At 48.8% G+C, this 23640-nt stretch overlaps 1 protein-coding gene across 1 annotated transcript in view; it reads right to left on the minus strand.

The window, feature by feature from the left end:
* Positions 1-3011: 3011 nt before the first annotated feature.
* LOC144824470 (C-C motif chemokine 5-like) overlaps positions 3012-23640 on the minus strand; it is a 32109-nt gene continuing 11480 nt past the window's right edge. The window contains exon 3 of the mRNA XM_078683560.1: positions 3012-3356. Coding sequence (XP_078539686.1) covers positions 3269-3356 — 88 coding nt within the window. The 3' untranslated portion in view covers positions 3012-3268. The remainder of the gene's footprint in view (positions 3357-23640) is intronic.

The raw sequence follows: 23640 nt of genomic DNA on the forward strand, positions 1-23640 counted from the left end.
AGTGCTCGATGATTATAGTATCTATGTTGAACCTTTCTGAGCTTATTGATCTAGTCGTGGTAACCGATTAGCCATCATTTGGAGCACCATTGTTACTTTGCACTATTACCCTTTACTTAGCTGTGCACTCAATGGTAAACAGTTACCTATTAGTCATATAATCAGGGGAACAGGGGATTCCTGTCCTCCTCTACGCGGATGACGCGGTCCTCCCTGCGCGTACTGGGGTGGGTCTCCAGCGCCTTTTGGATGCCTTTGAAATTTTTATGGCCTCACTAGATTTGAAAATAAATACAAAGAAATCTCAAGTTATGCTCATGGGAAGAGTAGCAAGAAAAAATTGTCATAAAACCTTCCTTTGTGGACAGGAGAAGCTTGCTCGAGTAACCGCCTTTCCTTACTTGGGAATCACATTTGATGAGAAGGGAAATTGGGGTCCCCAGGTCAAGAACAGAGTAACTGCCCTAGCAAGCACTTCTGCAGCCCTTCAGGGGTTCTCCAAAAAACTTGGGGCTAGGCCAATCATAGCTATACTGAAAATCTATAAGGCCAAATGCATCTCGGTGGCAACCTATGGAAGTTCTATTTGGGGATATAGGGGGCTGGATTCCCTACAAATCATGGAAAACAAATTTTTTAGATCTCTCCTTGGTGTTCCACAATCAACCCCGTCCTACACTGTTCATATGGAATTAGGGGAAGGCTACATCATAGATCTGATAAAAACAGCACCTCTAGTAGCATGGCTGAGGTTGTGGCTTAATAAAGAAATCCCCTTAAACCATATCATTATGAAAGATTATTTGTGTTTGGACAAAGCCAACAACATTAAGTGGCTGACTTACATCAAGGAAATTTTTTCCAGGTTGGGGAGGCCAGAGCTTTATTCTGAAATAGATTCTATAACATCTAAAGATATCGCACTTACAAAATGTGCGATGAGAGAGCTTTTATCTCTGGAGAGAGAAGTGTGTGAGCTAAAAAAATCTAGTGTTAGGGCTAGTCTAATATTATCCATACCTGACGGCCCAGAAAACTATTTGAATGTGGTGACTTACCCCTACCACAGGTTTATTTTAACTCGCTTTCGTTTGAACTTGATTCATTTTAATCTTGGTTTTTATCCAGTTTGGAGCACCCCAGAAAAGGCGTTACCATGTTCTTGTGACCATTTCTCCGAACAAAATACAATGCACTTTGTAATGTTTTGTAGTCACTACATTGATGCTAGGAGAAAGTTTATAGTACCAATTCTCAATAAGAAGGGTTTTATTCAAGTTAAACCTGCTCTTATTTTTCTACAGCTTCTACAGACTCCCAGGATTATGTTTTATGTGGCTAGTTTCCTGGTGAGTGCTATTAGGAGCAGGAACATTAGACTAAAAAAAGTGTCTACCCCCTTAAGTAACACAGACCATGTACTATAAAAAGGCACTCTGTAACTATACCATGGTTTATAATCAGGGCACATCTGGTCCTTGTTATGTTCGTCCTGCTGGGGGTTTCCTTTTTTGTAGTTGTTCTTAGCTTTTAGCACTTTGCACTTTGTACTTCATACTGATACGAATTGTAATATGTAGTGTGGTTTCTCTTTTTATTGTATTTTAACCGTTTTTAAGCATGAATTTCTCGTATATGTATTTTGTGTAATTTGTACTTTGCCATTGTCTTTATATGATATTAAGTTATCGCAATAAAGTATTTTGACTGACTGACTGACATACGGGCATCTATAGGGGCTGCGTTCCCTCTCAATATAACAAACCTTTCTACATACTCAGGGGGTTATGTACAAGAGATGTGGCGGAGCGAGGCACTAGCCATCATGCCTCACTCTGCCACTTCAGAAACGCAACGCTGCACCATATTTACAAGGATATGGTGCAGCCTTGCTTTTCCCCCTTCGCTGGCGCTACACTCAGCAGTGTAGCGCTAATGCAGGCACCCTTGCACTTTAGTGCAAGGGTGTCTGTGTGCAAGGGAGGATTGTTTATGTCTAGGAAGGTGTCCCTTCCTGCACGTAAACAATCCTGAAATGCCATTTTGTCGCTTCTATCTATGCTGCTTAATGCAGCAGACATGGAAGTAACAAAATGTAATTTTATTTAAGGATTTTTTATGTGCAGGAAGGGTCATCTTCCTACACATAAACAATCCAAGGCGTTTTGCTTTACCACGTGTGCTTCACAAGGCTGCACACATGGAAAAAGCAATAATTTGGAGAAATAAAGCATTTCTCCTTGTTTTACCAAGTTAAGACCAGGTTTTCCCTGGTCCTAATTTTGGCGCTGCCTCCCATTTACGCTGCCTTTGTAAATAGGGGACAGCGTCAAAATTAAGGGGTGTTGCAGTGGAATGCCCACCGCAACACCCACTGCCCACCGCTTTCAAGCTAAGCATAGCGTGAAAGGGGGGCTTATTTATAAGGCAGCATTAAGCCACATTAAGTGGCTTAATGCTGCCTTGTAAATAAGGTGAAGCCCCTATCGCCACGGCAACGTCACAAAAAGCAACGTTCCCGTGGCGATAGGGGCTTTTACATATGTCCCTCAGATGCAATATTAGCCCGTGTGGGGCAGGTGTCACCTTTACTCCAGTAAGCTGAAGTCCCTGCCTTTTCTTCAGAAAGAATGCAGCCCCTGATGGTATTTCCTCTCACCCAAACAACAAGCAAAACCTTCCCTAGACCCAAGCAGAACAGCGACCATAACAAGGCAAGTATTCCATCCACTCTGACGCAAACAAAGGCTTTGACAGCTGGCAAGCCAACAAATGCCCCGATGTGGTCACCATGCACCATTTTCTATAGTATTCTGCTGTGGAGGACATCCCTCTTCTACCCAGATAGGCAGCAATCACTCAACTAGTGAAGCATTAGCTTTGAAGACCTCACAATGTAGTGACAGCACTGCTTGACCTTAGCTAATGATAGGGCCTGCCAATCAGAGTGATTGGCCCATCAAGGTAGACTCTGTTAGTAAATGGCGACAAAAAGGGTTATGACACAAGACTCAGCTGTGCCATGTCGGAGGCACCTCTCTTTATTCCTGAGATATTCTGCTGTGCAGCCAATGCAAAGCCCACACGATAAGCTAACTGGAGAGTTTGCAAATCTGCATCAAAGCTTCCTCTCAAGAAGGCTGAACAAGGAAATGAAAAGAAACTGGTGACCCCATGCAGGAGGTTGATCTCCAGTGGATCCTTGGCTCAGTCCATGCTGTGTGATGTGTAGATCCCATCCTCAGCATGGCAAGTGCTCCAGATCCTCTTAGTTCATTTCCAGGTAGTTGACGTAGTCCTTCACCCACTGTATCTCGGGGTCACTGCAAATTTGTCGATTCTTCCTGGTGATAAAACTGTTAAGAACGAGAGAGAAAGAAAAAGGAGGTAGAGAATGAGTGTCTGTTGATAAGGGGCATCATCTTGCAGGATTTTATCATCATATGTTGCAATTCTAGATTACGCACACCCTTACTGAGGTTTAAACCTCTGAGATACGGGGGGAGCACATGCAGCTCTGGGGCAGGAATGGTCTGTGACTCCGAGATCCTCCCTCCCGCTAAGTAATGCAGACACCCTGTATTGGGCTCCTGGTGGATGGGGACACTGGTCAGATGGATGACTTCAATAGCTCTAAATTGTTCAGACACAAAAAGGGCACAAGGGGGCAGGGTAGGAATACCCTGAACTCCTAGGCCTGGGGTCAAATACTCCCTCCCCCCAAAAAATATTGGTGGGAATTTGTGGCCAAATACATTTAAAAAAAAAGAAGTGTGGTATCCCGCTCTTGTTTTTTTTAGCCCCCTGGGTGAGCCAGGTTCCGGGGTGAACAGATGTTTATATATTTGGAGAGAAGGGGTGTGGGTGCCCCCCCTTCCCCAGGCCAATTTTTGTCTCGGGGATCCCATCCAACCGGGCCCAGCACTATTTTTTGTGTGAGGGACACACGCGGCAAAAATCAGCCAATCCCCGTGGGCCCAGCCGCATGCGGAAAGGGTGATGGGGCACGTAGCCCCACTGCCCAGGCAAATGTAAGGCCCAGGAGCCCTATTCTCCAGGGCCTGGCCACATGTTTTATAGGGACGGGGATCCCAGGGAGCCCACCCCTGGGTCTGGCTCAGCAGCTATGTCCCGTGGTTCCTACCTCAGGACATAGCAGTTTTCCTGCCCGCACTGGCGTGTCCAGGGAAACCTGTGGTTGGTCTCACTTGGGGTTGGTCTCACCGGGGGGGGAAACATTTTCAAATTTCCCACCAAGTGGGAGCACATACCAACTCCCCTCTCAGTGGGTAGGAGCTTGAAAAATGCTCCCGCCCACTGTGAGCGAACTTGAGATCTGCTTCCCTGCCTGCAGTGAAATGAGCAGGCAAACAGATCTAAAAATTACTCCTGCCCAGAGGGAGAAGCATTATTGGCTGATTTCTCTGGGTGAGAGCAATGGCAGCTCCAGCTGGATGTGGGGAGCGGGCTTGGTCAGCAGGGGGCGTATGGGCTTCCCCACCGGCCTGCAATGTTACTATGCTGGACCCCGGGGATGGGGTCCCTCTGGTCGAAATGGCTTTGGGATGGGGGGCTGCATGTCTTCCTCCAACTAATTTGAACCCAGGGGTTGGGGTACCCAGGGTTAAAATTGATCAACTCCAGGAGGGAGCTGTGTGCCCCCCTCCCGATAATTTCAATACTGGGCACATGGAGATAGGATCCCTGGTGCTAGAATCAGCCCGGAGAGGGGGTCACAGTTCCCTGCCCCCAAATATTAAAGTTGGGCACTGGGAGATGGGACCCAAGACCAAAATCGACCCGGGGATGGGGGCTGCGTGCCCCCTCCTGCTAATGATAAAGTCAAACCCGAGGGATGAAGTCCCTGTGGCCACAATTGGCAGTGGAAGGAGGGGAGTGTCCACCCCCCTTATAATCATGCTCGGTCCCGCTGGGGCCACTGGGGAGGGGGGTTAAAAGGCTCCTTCCCCAACAATAACACCGCCCATGGAGGATGGGGTCCCTGGGGCAGAAATTGACCCCAGAGGCAGGTCACATGCATACCTCCCTCTGAATATATGCCCCTGGGTCCCAGGGGATGGGGTCTCTGAGGCTGAAATCAGCCCATGGAGGGGAGTGCTTTCCCTCCTCCCCTGGGTCACCAGGGTCAAGGCCTGAGGCCAACCCATCACAGTGCACGTCTGAAGGTTGTGTGCAGTGAGGGGTTGGCTGTCTGGGGGATGAAACTGTGCATATATATACATATATTACCTATTGGAACGTTGTTTGACCAATCTTCATGAAATTTCCCCAAAAAGTGTCAACGTGGGTTCTATTCTTATGGAAAGTTTGGGGGTGATCCGTGCAGTGGGGACCGAGAATTTGGGTGCGAGATAAGGTTGCGTTTGTAATGTTAATCGCCATAGGAACCTTTCGCCACACCTACAGCCTGAACCACTGAACGGACTTACATCAAATTCGGCAGGGAGGTAGATGTTGGTGCAAGGGGGTACCTTTTGCTTATTTGGTGTAAATCTGTTCTGTAGTTGTTGGGAAATGTAATTTTTAAATTGTAGTGATATCTCTGGCTGTGGATATATCGCAGTGGTTTCACGATGAATTGCAAATGCACGTGCCAACAGGAATGCTCTGATTGGCTGGACACGACCTGCACAGAAAGTTGCGACCACCATTTATCTATCGGGAACAATTCCCTGGGCTGAAAAGTTCTGAAAAAGCTAACATAAGGGGTCAGAATAGAGATACTCTGACTGTTGAAAATTAGTACGTTTTGGTGAACATTATCTGCGCCATCTTGCCTCTTCCCCTGATGCCACACTTTTGTCGTGCGCGCCCGCCATTTTGTTAGATACCCCGATCAGAACGAACCCTTTTGCATGCCGCTGGCCCCTGACATAGCCTTTCGCCTTCACTAAGCCTGCACGCTGACCACCCCCTGCTTGCACCTGCCTTGAGTCATAAACCCCTCTTCGGCGCTGCTCTGCCCCAGGCCCTCATCCTGTTCCCAGCGCGACACCTCCCTGCTTCCCTTTCATGATCTCCGGCCCTTAGATGCAAACCCCCTTTTTCCCCGTGTGCCCGTTTTGTCTTCCCCGTTCCCAGGCCGACACCCAGCTCTGCCGATACCATCCCTTGCCCCTCCCCGTACAATAGAAAGCTTCCCCCATCAAAGGATCCCCGGGTTGATCAAAGCCCCCACTCCATGAGATCCGATCAAACCCCCACATTCCGTGAATCGGCGGAATATCCAGCTGCGTGATACTCATCACCTGTTGTGACTAGGGTGGGGACTTCGACTGTAAATGTGTGTGGGAACGGGCTCAAAGGGAGTTCCGGGAATGTCTTTTTCATACATCAAAGCTTTAACATGAATGTGTAATGTACAATAAAGTCATAAACTTGTGTATAAGAGGCCAGGCCTCAGGGATGCAGTTAGAGCACCTCAGAACGATACCTTCTGTCCGTTTCGTTGTGTTCTCCTCCGGAGAGAATAAAAACCTTGTTTCCTGCTTTCCAGTCTCCAGCGCCTGCCTCTTCATTGATTAAATAACTAGAGGGTCACAGAGGCAATACCGCCGGGCAAATATCGATTGCCCCCGACCCGCATCAGGTTTTTACAATTGGCGTCCCAAGCGTGGGGCCCATCAGCGACTCGTGGATCCAGTGGGAGAGGTCCCGACGACAGAGTGAACGACTGCAACGATCGGGAGAGCTCTTGCCCAATAGACCCTCGTCTGGCAGCCGATCATCCGAACTTCACTAGTTCCGAACAGACCTCTCTCGAGTGATCTACGGTCCTGACTGGGGACCATCAGGAGTGCCGTGAGAAATACGAGAAAAAGAGGACGATCGGGCGCTGGATTCGGAAGACAAGAAACTGTCCACATGGTCCGGGTAAGGTCGTGTAATCACGACAAGTTGCGAAATAATTGCTTGTTTGCTTGATTGTTTAGAAATACTAGTATTGCTCTTTTTATTTTATTTGGAGATTCACTGTCTACAAACGGAGAAACAACGGGCTCTCTCTTTGCAAGCAGTGGAGGATAGGTAGGGCAGCAGCTGTGCTTATTTTTTCTCCCCCACTCAATAATTACTTGAAACTGAACTGTTGTTCGCAAACTATTGTTTCCTGGAGATTCCCTGTCTGCAAACAGGGAAGAGACCACCCTTTTTGCAGATAGTGAAAAGGGTAGGTAACGCATATCTTTGCGGACCTACTCATTCTCCCCATTGTTATTTATTGGTCTTTTTTTTTTATTATTTTTGATCCATGAGGTATTCACTGCCTGCAAACAACGTTGAATAGAAATATTCTGTCCGGTCTTTGCACCTAGTGATAAGATAGGCAGTGCTGACTTTTTAGTCCCTCGTTACGAGCCGTCATGTCTGTCTTCTCCCCACTGATTAATAGCCTGTTTAGCCCGGACCGAGTATTAGAGGTGGACCATATAGCTCCACTAGAAGGCACCCCTAATAAGGACATGTTCATAAACTATGGATTAGTCACCATAGCCTATAATAAATTGTGGCACAGGTATACCGAAGATAGTCAAGACAAACAGTGGCCACTGGCAGGATCCTTTGACCTTGATAAAATAGAAACGTTAGAAATAGCCCTTCGAAATAATAAGACAACGCCAATTATGCTCGACAGTCTCGGTATGTGGCGCAGAGAGGCTATGCAACGACAGAGAAAAGACGAGGACAAACCAAATAGAGAAATATACCGACAGGACAACCCCAGGACATCGCTACCCACAACTTATCCCCCGACACTATGCAAAAGACGACCAGACTTAGGGCCAGCCCAATGCGCTTTTTGTAGGTATGTCGGACACTGGAAAGCCCAATGCCCGACTCTACTGAGCGTGAGTAAAGGCAAAGGGCCGACAGGAACGACAGACCGGCAGTACAAGAAAAAGCGCGAGACAAAGAAGAACCCGACTTACATAGACAGACCAGACAGAACCACCACGTTTGATTATGCCCGATGGCACAGATTTCGCCAGGACAATTTCAGCGGCATGCTCAAGTTTTCCTAGGTCGGGCAACGTCAAGACGGGAACCCAGCCTTGTTTCAAATTCACTGACGGAAAGAGATAATTATGACCAATAACTGTTTTATATTCGTCTTGGGTCTTTGTATGTCGTACTTGTACTGTCCCCCCGTCTAAGTTTGTGTGTATGTAATGTACAAATCTGCGTCATCCCTCTACACGTGTTTCCGTGTTACTCAACCTCTGTTAGCAGAAACTTAGCATAAAAACAACCTGAAAAGAAAGAAATGGTAAAACAAAATCCGTAGACCATTAATGAACTTGAACTTTTAATTTAACACAACAAACAAGGAATAATAACGGTAAACTGTAGAAAATGAAAGTCAAACAGAACATTCGCCCCCCCCCCCTCATTCTGGAACCTTCCAAAGTAGGGCAGGGTTACGGCTACGCCCAACCAACGGCAACCCATATAAGGCGGGCCCGGCCGCCAACTCTTGGTCAGGAAATCTTAACGTATGGGGGAGCCGGAGGAGAGGCAGGAGCCAGCAGCCTGGGCAGTTGTAGGTAGTTCCGCCACATGTCTCCTCGGCCAGCCGCAACGGGCCTGGATAGACTTAAGCAGTCCCGCCACATGTCCAGAGAAGAACGAGGCACCTCTTCCTTTTCTCTTCCGTCACAGCCGCAGCAGCCCTGGACGGCGGGATGTCCTGCACGTACCTCCACAACAATTTGTCCAAGTTGGGCTGGGAGGGAGAGGCGACGCGGACGAGCCTCTCCCACCTCCACCGATAGGAGGTTTCCCAGCCCCCGGCCCGACGCCGAACACCCCCAGTCAGGCGATGGTGCCAATACTTCCACAGCACCGAACACACCATGGTGGCACCCCAGTACTTGCGCAGCACCGAACGTGCAATGGTGGCCATACTCCCACAGCACCGAGCACAGGTCTTGGGGAACACCGGATGTGGAGAAACCTTCATGCGGGGCGATGAAAAGGAGCGGCCTGGAGTGCACCGGGAGAAGGAGACGATGCGAACCAGTCTCCCTCGCCCCCCAGGTGGGGGCATCACAGCTGCACCCCAGCCGAACGTCCCGCTCTCACAAAACAGAGACCTCTTCCTTTCACTCCGAAGGATCTCTCCCACTCTTGCAAACTCGACGAGAGTGGCCCCTGTAGGGCCTCAAAATGGCGTCTGGGTCCGCTGGAAGGCGGGCCCCGGCCACTAGAGTAACTTTGACCAGCAACATAACTCGAACATTTGCCCCTTGGAGCACGAGCCCCCATCTCCGACAGCATCTCCGCAGCCTTGAAGATCCTACAAAGGTCCCCGGCGGAACCTTCGGCCTTTGCAGGCTTCCGGTAAGGGACGGCTGCCTTGATCGCCAACGAAACAAACATGACATTGCCACTCCTTCTGTTAGCATGAATTCTAGAACTGCCGAAAAGGACTCTGGTCCAAACTGCCAGTAATGGGAAACATTTCCCCCTGATGCTGCTTCCGGACTGAGCCGGCCCCGCCCAAATTGGCGCTGGTATCAATCGGAACTTACGAACACCTCGTGGTGTTCCTTCGCACTAATATAAACTTGATGTTCTAAGATTTTATATGATCCTTTGTACACTTGGCTAGAAAAGACAAGGAGAACTCACTCGACGAACAGTACGAAAGGATCCCCGTTACAAATGTTGATTACAAATGTACAATGTATTATATTTTTTTATAACTGATGTAAACCTCATTTACGACGCTCACGTACGGTATGCATATAGGAAATCTGATTACCACTATTATGCTTATGCTTCTAAATTATGAAAATAAATGCCCCCGAACCCCCAGCCAATTAATAGACGCTTTTAGTCTCTTACAAATGAATGAGTAAAACTTTCCGATGTTTTTTTGCTGCAAACGACACCCCCCACTGTACGCACTTTAGCCATTGCCACGACCGGCCAAATACGACCGCACCCTCATAATCCTCATGCTGAAATGATTTTGCAAAATAAAGTTTTTGAAACTTTGGACGGGTATTGCATGCTTTATTTTAAAAATGTGGGATCGGTGGGAAAGTTCTTTTCTGTGCACCCTACTCTGCTCTCTCTTTAAGGTTAAAAGAAGATGGTTGCCCAGCCCTGGAGGACGGATCGGATCGACAACACGACACTCCGCCTTCAAAGTACGCGACTGGCTCATGAACTCTCGCGTAGAGGAAGACCTTGACTTCCAAGGATGGGTAAAACGAACGGTGTAAATGAGGGAATGTAAAAGGAGGGTGAAATGAAATAATGTAAATGTGATAAAGTACAACGTTCCAAAGTATCAGGGAACGGAGCTGACCCAAGAACCAAAGAACCTTAGAACGCCACAGCGTTGAAAGAGGTTTAAGGATCCCGATAGTGAGATACATCCTTTTGACTAGATACCTCGCACTAAGCACCTCCGGTTACCTTTTTACGTTTCCCCGCACACGACCTATATGGACACACTACCCCCCTCGACTCCAGAAACCATATCCCCAGGGACCCTGCCCCGAGGAGGAAAGACGAGTAAGAGGTAAGTAAAGGACTTATGAACCCATGTGTTTGAATATGCGCGAATGCTGTCTCCCCCACCCCCTTTTTCCTCCCTCTGCAGGTTACATCAGAGATTACAGCCAAGGTGTGGCGAAGATCTGAAGCCTTGCCATGTCTAATACACGAAGCGGACTAGCACCGCAAGGTGGTGTCTAAGCGCGCCTGCAAACTACTCACGTATCGAACAAACCCGAAAAAAAATTAGCACAACCTGATAAAAAGTGATCACCCTTAAACCAGACTGGACGAATGAACCCATGTCACGTATGATGCGAAACTATGAGGGAATGTGTGTGCGTGACTGAGGCGTCGACCCAACTGGTCGAAGGACCGAGAATGCGAGAAGTGCGACAAAATGGTACCTCCTTTCTTCTTTCCTTTTTCTCAAGGCACGTCCCCTCTACCCTGTCTAATGCTCAAACTGCATGATTACAAGATTCTAACGCAGACCCGTGAATGCCCTTTACTGTGTAATGCACTAAATAGCCTTTCTTGAATACACCGCCACCCTCTCTGTCGCACGTATACTATTTAACCGGCCGTTGCACTCTCTCTCTCTCTCTCTCTCTCTCTCTCTCTCTCTCTCTCTCTCTCTCTCTCTCTCTCTCTCTCTCTCTCTCTCTCTCTCCTCTCTCCCTCTATTTTTGCACTCCCACTCTTCCGAGTGATTAGCCCCGAAATTGGCAGATTGCCACCCCTAGCACACCACCTAATTGGCTTCAAATACCGTCAGTATTTGCACAAAAACTTGTCTTTAATACAATCACCCTGAGACCACGTCATTACCTCTCCTTTTCCGCTAGAAGTCAATGAACCGAGGTTGGGCCGTAAGGGAAAGGACAGGTAAGACGACAGAGGTTCCCTAATCTGGCCCGAAATAAGGGGACTACATGTCGACGGCTCCTATGGTATAAAACAAGGACCTCAGAATACGCGACCCTCCCCTCCCCGAATTGTCGCAATACCCAGACCGGAAAAATGATCACCCCTGTTACCTCCCCTGTATCAGCCGCCCAAAAACTGGAATTATGAAACTACCCCTCATTTCCGGTTGTGAGAGATGGGTCGATTTATGCCCTTACCACAAGTTTCCTATGCCCCTGGTTGTCCCCCATAAAACCCCTGTCCTTCCTAATTAAGTAATCGGGCTGTAAAAGGTTACGTAGGATCCAGAGTGATGTTTTACAAGGTTAACAGACTAGTCCAAGGTAAAGAAATCATCGACATGAACCCCGTAGTAGTTAAAAGGCAGGATGCATCGATAGAAAGGAAATGTTTAGCCATGATCGTCTCTCAGCAAAATACCTGTGTAGTACCATGTTAACGTCTCACGAAGGTGGGTCACCATCAGATGAACTGTCGTGACTGTGATAAATAATTTTAAAGGAAAGTCATAGTAAATCCAACAGGCCCGTCACCGGTCATTCATATGCCAGTTGTGAACACTAATATGACGGGCATTTTTCATTCTTTGCCTGGAGCTGGGAGAGAAATAGACTTTTTGATTATCTTCATCTGCAAATTCTCTAAAGACTGTCTTTTCAAACTTGTTTAAGGGTACTGCTGTTGGAGGAGAGAAGGACCGGATGTGGGAGCACGAGGCCTGACTGCAGACTAGGGAACACCTGCGACATTAGCCAAGGCGAGACCACGACAGAAAAGAGCTGCAGGACGAGGCACTGTTTTCGACAACATGAGAAGAAAGGGTCGACCTGATGCCCCTGCTCGATGTCCAGTGTCTGTCGACAAGTCCCCGCTCTCTGAATTCAGTCACACGCCCGCCTATTTGAAGTCTCTCGTTCCCCTAGTTTGTTCCTAATTTGGCCTTGCTCCATCCCCCTTTTCCTCTGACCTACCCTATGGACTGTTTTGTACGCTCTTCTTCCATCTGAACTTTCTGACAAACACCTCAAAGGACACAGGGCGAAAGGGACCTTTCCGACCAGGAACGCGAGGAAAGGGTCGTGCCCTGCAACGCAGAACTTAGAACCGAGCTGGACTCGTAGCTCCACCGCCGGTGCTCAACAGCACCAACGAAAGGCAGCAAAGAACATTTGACATCCCCAATCGCCGTTTCTACTAGACCTCATTTCTCTCCCAGCCGCCATTGTATTGATCATGCTCCAATCCGAACCTGATATATATGTAATCACCTGCCTGTATGAAATACTTGCTCTCGCTACAGAATCGTTTTTGTATTGCATTTCTATGACTTTCCTGCTAGACAAATTGATCAAAGTTTATCAAATAGGCCCACCTCCTAAAAACTAGAAATGTTAAAATGTATTGTTTACGACTCTTTTCATCTAGGGTTCCTACCGTTTTCTTTCTCGTGCCCACCACAATAGAACCGAGTAGAAAATGAACCAGCAAGATGTCTTGAATATGTTAAAGGGAGGACTGTTGAAAATTAGTACGTTTTGGTGAACATTATCTGCGCCATCTTGCCTCTTCCCCTGATGCCACACTTTTGTCGTGCGCGCCCGCCATTTTGTTAGATACCCCGATCAGAACGAACCCTTTTGCATGCCGCTGGCCCCTGACATAGCCTTTCGCCTTCACTAAGCCTGCACGCTGACCACCCCCTGCTTGCACCTGCCTTGAGTCATAAACCCCTCTTCGGCGCTGCTCTGCCCCAGGCCCTCATCCTGTTCCCAGCGCGACACCTCCCTGCTTCCCTTTCATGATCTCCGGCCCTTAGATGCAAACCCCCTTTTTCCCCGTGTGCCCGTTTTGTCTTCCCCGTTCCCAGGCCGACACCCAGCTCTGCCGATACCATCCCTTGCCCCTCCCCGTACAATAGAAAGCTTCCCCCATCAAAGGATCCCCGGGTTGATCAAAGCCCCCACTCCATGAGATCCGATCAAACCCCCACATTCCGTGAATCGGCGGAATATCCAGCTGCGTGATACTCATCACCTGTTGTGACTAGGGTGGGGACTTCGACTGTAAATGTGTGTGGGAACGGGCTCAAAGGGAGTTCCGGGAATGTCTTTTTCATACATCAAAGCTTTAACATGAATGTGTAATGTACAATAAAGTCATAAACTTGTGTATAAGAGGCCAGGCCTCAGGGATGCAGTTAGAGCACCTCAGAACGATACCTTCTGTCCGTTTCGTTGTGTTCTCCTCCGGAGAGAATAAAAACCTTGTTTCCTGCTTTCCAGTCTCCAGCGCCTGCCTCTTCATTGATTAAATAACTAGAGGGTCACATAGGCAATACCGCCGGGCAAATATCGATTGCCCCCGACCCGCATCAGGTTTTTACACTGACTCCATGTCTGAGAAATGGGGGTGTTAGTGACACAAGTTATGTGTCCAAAATAGATTTTTTTAATCGTGTGTAATATTCACTGTGATGCTGCAACAGTCAGTATGGCCCCCGTGTATCATCACAGGGCCATTGCGACTATCAATGTTATTGCGAATATTGGGGAAAATATAAAAAATATATCAGTGAATCATTAGTATACATTGTTATAGAGATATTGAGATTTTGATAAATGTTTTTATAGTTATTTATAAAGTGAGTTATCTACTGTGATGGTTAGTATTAATCATATAGTTATAATTTTTGAATGTGGTGATGGCTATTGAATTCCTGCTTTTGCTTTCCTCTTTCGTGATGTAACCGCGGAGTTCGTAATGACCAACGTCATCGCGTTCCCTGGTCTCATCGCAAAAATGGAAAATAGGTTTTAGAGATGGTTGTTCTAGAAATACACTAGAAAAACATGAGTTTGAAGTGTAGTAATAAACCCCTATTGTGTAAAATACTGTAATATGTGTGCATATATGTGTTTTCAATTTATGGAAAATGGTTAACGACGTCATCACGATGTCCCGAATAACCACGATAACGGAAAATAGGTCTGCAAGATGGGATTTTAAAGAAACTAAGTACAAAAATATGAAATTAAACATGCTTTGAGAGAAGTATGTATAAGTTAATATGTGTAGGGCAATGTTCAGAATGGATTTTTTTACATATTCCTTTTGGATGTGTTGGTGGTTATTGAATGTCTGCTTTTTTTTCCAATTCTCACGAAGTATCAGTGGGGATCGCAATTACCAATGTCATTGCGGTCTCTAGGGTCACTGCGAAAAGATAAAATAGGTTTTAGGGATGTTTTTATAGACACTCTCTGCTAAAACATGACTGTGGAAGGGTAGCGCCACTCACCTCGGCTGGGCGGCGCTCTAGCAGGGACACGATACACGCTAACCCTCCTGCGTCGCTGACGACCAGGACATCTCCTTTCTTGTTCCCCCTGCAGGAAGCCGACGGACCGGCAGGGTCGTGCACTGACCCGGAAACGGATCCCTACGACCCCAGAGGACCCGGAAGGTCGGAACCGGAAGTGACCTCCCGTGTACTCGGAAGTCCCGCCCCCAAGGATAGCCCGAGACACAGAAAAGCCGGCACCAACAGGAGAAGAGTCTCTCAAGCAGCGGACTCGTGGCAGGAGACGGAGCATGGAGACCCGGAGGCGGAAAGCGGAAGGAGCGTGAGAAGCGAAGAAGAGGAAGCTGAGGACGTGTGGACCGAGGAGTGGTGGAGTCCTCAGGAGGTGGCTGGAGAGCGGCCGTGACTCACTGGAGAGTTGCGGCGGGGCACGTGAGTACCCTATCACCTTTTCTCCGTGCCCTCTGTAGATAGTTGTAAATATATGTAAAGAAGTAGAGTCGCACTGAGAGAGCACTGAGTCACTGTATTATAGTTCTGATAGTCATTGCACATCACGTTGTACCATAGAACCCCACCACCCCTCCCTCACCTGGACACGGTCTTTCCCCCCCCCCCCCCTTGTGTATGGGCTTTTTCCACTCCTCTGCTTCCTCCCTTCCTCCCTTACCGTCCCCGTCCTCACAGTCTGCTCTGTCCCCTCACGACCCGGGTGTCGGTGTCGGTACTCAGAAATTCCATACCTAAGGACTAACTGCCCTGTCTCTCTATTCCCTCCGAGGCTACACCCGGATCCCCTGGTGACCAGAGGAACCCCGAAGACCTCCTACCAGCTGACGTTACCGAGAAGATCAGCAACGCCGGACCTCGTCACCCTTCCGTTGTTACCCGGATCACTAACTTTAAATAAAACCAGCTACCATAGCGAACTACATACGGCCTCCCCGCCTGTTATTCCAGTCCGCGCTTAACCCCAGCCAACACTTGGTGGCAGAAGTGGGATCAACCGGAGGCATGGAGGCCGCAGTGAAACAGCTAGCAGAAAGCCAGGAGCTGCTAGGAAAGATGATGGAGCGCTTCCTGAAAACGGCCGAGGACGACCGGGGCCAGCTCCACGATGACCAGGGCTCCGTGCAGGACCAGGCCCTTGGGAGGCTAGCAGACGTCATGGGACAGCAGAGGCCGATGACCTCTTTGCCCTCGGTGGTCCTACAAAAGTATGTCCCGGGAGAGGACCCCGATTATTTCTTTGCAAACTTCGAGCGTCTGGCCCAAGCTGCTGCGTGGCCAGCCGATCGCTGGGGACACTATTTGGGACCACTACTGACGGAGGAACTACAAGCAGCCTACCAACAGGCCAACATACAGGGACAAACCCCGTACCTAGACATAAAGACTAGTATCCTAGAGAGGCTCGGGATAGATGACGAAACCTATCGAGTACGCCTACGACAAGCCCGAGAAGGACCTCAGGAAACCCCCCGGGCTTTGTCTTTCCGCATACGGATTAGAGGCAGTCGCACGCTGGATGTCACACAACTGCCTCCAGCTGAACGCTGGTAAAACAGAGGTGTTGCTCCTAGGCAAAAATCCCGACTATTGGACTGAGCACTGGTGGCCGTCCGCATTAGGCCCCATCCCCCCCCCAAAAACGTGGTGAAAAACCTAGGTGTCTGGGTGGACGCCTCTCTTAACTTCCAGACCCACACTAAGAAACTGGCTGCTACCTGTGTGGGCCTGTTGAGGAGCCTTCATCCGATTCTTGGCTTTTTTGACCACTGCACGCGCCAACTGATAGTCCAGTCTACCATTTTGGCTCGACTGGACTACGCCAATGTCCTATTCTTAGGCATTAACAAAACTGAGATGGCGCGGCTACAACGGATTCAAAACTCTGCTGCCAGGGTCGTTGTAGGCCTCCCCCGCAGATGCTCGGCAAGAAATACTATCCAGAAACTACACTGGCTGCGTATGGAAGCCCGAGTTCAATTTAAGGCTCTCACTACTGTTTTTAAAATTCTTAAAACTGACTGTCCCGGACTTTTACGTCCACTCCTAGAGCCTTACATCCCCCAGCGTGCCCTACGCTCCTCGGGTCAACATTTGGTTGTAACCCCCCGCATAAGACTAAGCAGAATAGGTGGCCGTTCTTTCAGAGTTTTGGGGGCAAAGCTCTGGAATTCCTTGCCTCCCCACATTCGCTCCATGACCAACCTGCTGGCCTTTCGCAAAGTGATTAAAACTCTTCTATTCTCCCCATCATAATCTTCACTAGTCCTTCCTCTTCCTCCCCCTCCCCTCAGGTTACTGTTATGGTTCAGCGCCGGGACGCCTCGTTGCTGGGGCAGCTGTTCGCGCTCAATAAAATATAATAACATAACATAACATACAGGACCTCACCAACCGCTGGCTGAAACCCGCCACGGCCTCGAAGGAGGAGATCCTTTCCAAGATCTACTTAGAACAATTTCTGGCCTCCCTACACCCTGCCACCCAGAAATGGGTACGACAACATGCCCGGCTAACCCTAGACAGCGCGGTGGAGATTGCAAGCGCCTACAGCCGAGCCCATGACTTCCAGAAAAAAGACGAACAACCCCCTCGAACGCCCCATGGAAGTCACATACGACCCCAAAGGCCGGTCATGCCACGAAAACCGGAACCTGCCCCCTTGTTTCAGTTCCCTGTATCCCCGCGACCCCATCCGCCTGGCCCTCAATGCTACCACTGTGGGGGACATGGACATATTGCCCGGTTCTGTCCGCAGAAGGAGGAGCCTATGGAGGTGGGGCTTGCAAGGAACTATGTGTGTCTTACCGCGAATGACAGCCCTCCTCCTTTCCGATGTCCGGTGAAGATCGACGGCCACCCCATGGTGGCTCTCGCCGATTCCGGATGCAGACAAAGAGTTCTTAGACCCCAGGAGATGCCCACCCCTATCGGGCCTGTGACCGGCATAGTGGATATACAGTGTGTGCACGGGGATACAAAGCGGTATCCCACTACCTGCGTCCATGTACAAACCGCCTTGGAGAAAGGGAGCCCCCTTACTGTTGGACTGGTGCCGAATCTTCCAGAGCAAGTGATCCTTGGTAGTGACTATAGCGGTCTCCCCGTCTACTACATAATGCCACGAACTCCCTAGAAAGGTGCTGGACAGAGGCACCTTTCTCTCGTAACCCTCCCCCTTTGGAACCAACCACCAAAGTACAGAAGTCTAGAGGACAAAGAAAGAAGGCGAAAAGGGCTCACACCACAGCCTATCCTGTCCAAGTGGACAACCATCCCTGGGAAACCGATTGTGAATTCCGAGCCGCCCAACAGGAGGACCCGGTCCTACAGGACGCTTGGGGGCGTGCCCTAGAAAACGAGGACCCACTCCACGTATGTCCTTACTTTTTCAAAAAGAACGGTCTGTTGTACAGGAAGGGTGGCCCCCAACAAGAACCGCAGTTACTCGTTCCCAGACCCTTTCACGATAAGGTACTGTTCCTGGCTCATAGCCATCTGCTAGGGGGCCATTTTGGGATGAAAAGACCGGACAGACCATCTTGGAAAAATTCTATTGGCTGGGGGTGTACAAGCAAGTGGGCCAATACTGCCGCGAGTGTCCGGTATGCCAAAAAAACAGTCGATACCGGCCCCCGAAAGTACCCCTACGACCCCTCCCTCTCATAGACGTCCCGTTCAGTAGGATCGGGATGGACCTCATAGGCCCCATGTTGCCCTCACGTAGCGGGTGTGGATACGCTCTTGTCCTCGTGGATTACGCCACCCGCTTCCCTGAGGCCATTCCGTTACGCCACCCAACCACCCAGAACATAGCAAAAGCTCTCATCACCGTCTTCACTCGGGTGGGTTTTCCCCGTGAGATCTTAACGGACCAAGGCACACCATTTGTCTCTTCCCTTATGCGCCAAGTATGTTCACAATTGGGCATTAAACAGATAAGGACCGCTGCTTACCACCCCCAGACCGACGGGTTGGTGGAGCGGTATAATGCCACACTGAAAACCACCCTCAAGAAACTGTTAGGATTAGAGAGCCGTCGCTGGGAGGAGATGTTGCCCTTGGCCTTATTCGCGATTCGATGCAAAGTCCAGAGTAGCACGGGTTATTCCCCCTACGAACTCCTGTACGGGAGGGCTCCCCGGACCCTCTTGGATATGGCTAGGGAAGCGTGGGAGGCAGAGCCCGATCGCACCCGACCCCTGCCAGAATATGTCACCAATCTCAAAACCCACCTGGGGCAGATCCGAGAAATAGTGAGACAGAACATGATGACCTCCCAAGCCTCCCAGAAACGCCAGTACGACCGCGGAGCCAAGGCGAGATCCTTTGTTCCCGGTGACCTGGTACTCCTCCTCATTCCCTCCTCCGACCACAAGTTGCTTGGCCAGTGGCAAGGACCATTTCCGATAACGAGACAAGTAACCCCTGTCACCTACGAGATAGAACTGGATCACACTCGCAACCAGAAACAGATCTATCACGTAAACCTTCTAAAAAAATGGGAAGGACCACAGCCGGTATTAGCCAGTATACCATGCCAAGAAGTCCCACCATTTGAGTGTTGTTTGGACCCTGATCTATCCATAGACCAGCGACAAGACTTAAGAGACTCTCTAGCACCCATACAGGCGGTGTTTTCCTCTCAACCCGGACACACAAGGGTTATCGAACATGCCATACATACCGAACCCGGGAAGACCGTGAGACAACGTCCCTATCGAGTCCCGGAAGCACGCCGAAAAGTAATCAGAGAAGAGACCAAACAAATGATACAAATGGGCATCATAGAGCCGTCGATCAGCAGCTGGAACTCTCCTATTGTTCTCGTCCCTAAACCTGATGGCTCCACGAGATTTTGCATCGATTTTAGGGAGGTCAATAAAGTGTCAACTTTTGATACGTATCCACTACCGAGAGTAGACGAGATGATCGAACGGATAGGCAGGGCCCGATACATCAGCACGTTCGATCTCTGCAAGGGATACTGGCAGATCCCCCTGAAGAGCGAAGACAAGAAAAAAACAGCATTTTCCACGCCGGATGGCCTGTTCCAATTTCGAGTTATGCCCTTTGGGCTTCATGGGGCTCCTGCAACTTTCCAACGGGCTATGAACATAGTCCTACAACCCCACGCCCTATACGCAGGAGCCTACCTAGACGACATCGTTATCCATAGCGATACCTGGCAAGAGCACTTGTACCACCTGAAACGAGTTATCACCTCCCTGGGGGAATACGGGTTCACAATCAATCCCGCCAAAACCACGTTGGCTGCCCAATCTGTAAAATACCTAGGGTACCTACTGGGGGAGGGCGTTATAAGGCCCCAGGACAACAAGATAAAAGCCATCCAGAACATCCCTTTCCCCCAAACCAAAAAGGACCTCCGTGCCTTTCTAGGGCTCTTAGGGTACTATCGGAGGTTCATCCCCAACTTTTCCCAAATCGCAGTCCCCTTGACAGATATGCTGAAGAAAGACACCCGAACCGAAGCCATGTTGCAACAACCCACTCCCCGGATGAAACAGGCCTTTCACGACCTTAAGCAATCCCTAGTGACAGAGCCAGTCTTGGTCAGCCCCGACTACACACAACCCTTCATCCTACAAACAGACGCCTCAGATCAGGGTTTGGGAGCAGTTCTGTCCCAAAGAGACGAGACAGGGGTGGAGAGGCCTATCCTCTACATTAGTAGAAAATTGTACCCCCAAGAACAGAATTACGCAGTGGTAGAAAAGGAAGCCCTGGCCATTAAGTGGGCAGTAGAGAGCCTTCGATACTATCTAGACGGGAGGGAGTTTCTGCTATATACTGACCACGCTCCCCTCGAGTGGATGGCAAGAAACCGGGGACACAATGACCGGGTACTCCGGTGGTTCCTGTCCCTCCAACCATACCGCTTCAAAACACTACACCGAAAGGGAGTAGAACAAGGCAATGCAGACTATCTTTCTCGGTATCCTCTACCTGTCCCCCCCACAAGAAAGACAGCTAGGGGAAGGGGATGTGGAAGGGTAGCGCCACTCACCTCGGCTGGGCGGCGCTCTAGCAGGGACACGATACACGCTAACCCTCCTGCGTCGCTGACGACCAGGACATCTCCTTTCTTGTTCCCCCTGCAGGAAGCCGACGGACCGGCAGGGTCGTGCACTGACCCGGAAACGGATCCCTACGACCCCAGAGGACCCGGAAGGTCGGAACCGGAAGTGACCTCCCGTGTACCCGGAAGTCCCGCCCCCAAGGATAGCCCGAGACACAGAAAAGCCGGCACCAACAGGAGAAGAGTCTCTCAAGCAGCGGACTCGTGGCAGGAGACGGAGCGTGGAGACCCGGAGGCGGAAAGCGGAAGGAGCGTGAGAAGCGAAGAAGAGGAAGCTGAGGACGTCTGGACCGAGGAGTGGTGGAGTCCTCAGGAGGTGGCTGGAGAGCGGCCGTGACTCACTGGAGAGTTGCGGCGGGGCACGTGAGTACCCTATCACCTTTTCTCCGTGCCCTCTGTAGATAGTTGTAAATATATGTAAAGAAGTAGAGTCGCACTGAGAGAGCACGGAGTCACTGTATTATAGTTCTGATAGTCATTGCACATCACGTTGTACCATAGAACCCCACCACCCCTCCCTCACCTAGACACGGTCTTTCCCCCCCCCTTGTGTATGGGCTTTTTCCACTCCTCTGCTTCCTCCCTTACCGTCCCCGTCCTCACAGTCTGCTCTGTCCCCTCAAGACCCGGGTGTCGGTGTCGGTACTCAGAAAGTCCATACCTAAGAACTAACTGCCCTGTCTCTCTATTCCCTCCGAGGCTACACCCGGATCCCCTGGTGACCAGAGGAACCCCGAAGACCTCCTACCAGCTGACGTTACCGAGAAGATCAGCAACGACGGACCTCGTCACCCTTCCGTTGTTACCCGGATCACTAACTTTAAATAAAACCAGCTACCATAGCGAACTACATACGGCCTCCCCGCCTGTTATTCCGGTCCGCGCTTAACCCCAGCCAACAATGACTTTAGAGAATACCGTAAGAAACCCCTAGTGTGTAAAATACTGTAGTATGTGTGGATATATTTGTGTTTTACACTTTATGGAAAAGGCGCGATCGTCGCAAAAATGGAAAATAGTTCTGAAAGATGGATTTTAAAGAAACTTAGTACAAAACCATGAGTTTAAACATGTTTTGAAGGAAGTATGTATATAGTAATATGTGTAGGGTAATGCTCAGATGGATTTTTTTACATATTATTTTTTGATGTGTTAGTGGACATTGAATGTCTGCTTTTGTATTCGATTTTTGCGACGTCACCACGGGTATTGTGACGTCATGAATATAGAAAATGTAAATTTAAAAAACAAAGCTTTTTAATCCACTGAAGAAAATACAGGCTTATTAAAATTCCTTTTATAGAGCCATTTTAGATAGAAAATACAATTTAAAAACCTTAAAAGTTCTATGAAAAAATCATAGGTTACATGGATGTTATAGTTGGGAAATAGAATTTGAAAAACCTTACAACTTTACTGTAAAAGCCAAAGTTTACAGGGATGTTATAGTGAGGATTTAGCATTTAAAAAACCTTAGAAATTCACTGATAAAAACAAAGGTTATAGGGACAATATAGTTAGGAAATAGAATTTAAAAAAATCTTAGAAATTCAGTGAAAAAACCAAAGGTTACAGGGACATTATAGTTAGGCTGGCATTTCATTCATACAAAACCAGAGAAATTCAGCCATTATAGCCAGCTGAGCTAGCTATAACTCGCGCCCCCGCAATGCACTGGTTATGGCTTCACATATTACATCACTCATGACATGGTCAGTGACATCACTGATGACATCTCAAGCGACATCACTGATGACATCATCCATAGAATCTCGGATGCACCCACTCACACCCCCATGTAACCTTCAATACACCCAATCCAACCTCCACACTACCATTCTTGAAATCATTGAAATGAAACGAAATGAAAGGAAATTAAACATGATTTATAAAGCGCATGGCTGCCCGGGAGCCCATATAAGTACTTACAAGCCCAGTTACTGATTCATAGGTCTACACACACACCAACTCAGTCAGCCATACAGACACTCATACACCAACTTGCTCACTAATACAGCCACTGATATATCCACTCATACACCCAAACAGCCACTCAGAAACTGTCAGTCACTCATAGAGCTACTCAGACACCTACTCACTCACCTAGAAAGTCACTCACACAGCCTTTTACTCACCTTTACAGTTATACACACTAAGGGCCATATGTAGGTGGCCAAATACCGGTCGGTTACGGACGATTTCAGCCGTTACCGACCGGTATTTTGATTTTCAGATGTAGGTGGCCAAAATATTACCGATTCTGTATATTTACCGAATCGGTAAATTTACCGAATCTGTAAATTACCGATTCGGTAAATGTACAGAATCGGTAATATGGGATGTAGGTGGCACTGGAAACAGTGCCACAGGCCCTTAGGAATTCGTTATTTACCATGAAATATTATGGCATGGTAAATAACGAATTCCTGTGTACATGCACATCTGTGCATGTACACCTGTGCCATGTGGCACACAGACATGCCCTAAGGGCATGTATGTGTGTCACATGGCATACAAGCCAGAAACAGGGGTGCAACAGGGTGTCAAAGTGACACCCTGTCCCCCTTTTAAAATCGGTAATTTTACCGATTCGGTAATTACCGAATCGGTATTTGCTATTGAATCCTATGGGCTTCAAGGCCCATAGGAATCAATGGCAAATACCGAATCGATAAGTACCGATTCTTACCGATTCGGTAATTGTTACAGAATAATTACCTACATGGCATTTACCGATTTGTAAATACCGAATCGGTAAAATTCGGTATTT

The sequence above is a fragment of the Lissotriton helveticus genome, chromosome 3_1 (assembly GCF_964261635.1).
Source record: "Lissotriton helveticus chromosome 3_1, aLisHel1.1, whole genome shotgun sequence".
Taxonomy (NCBI): Eukaryota; Metazoa; Chordata; class Amphibia; order Caudata; family Salamandridae; genus Lissotriton; species Lissotriton helveticus.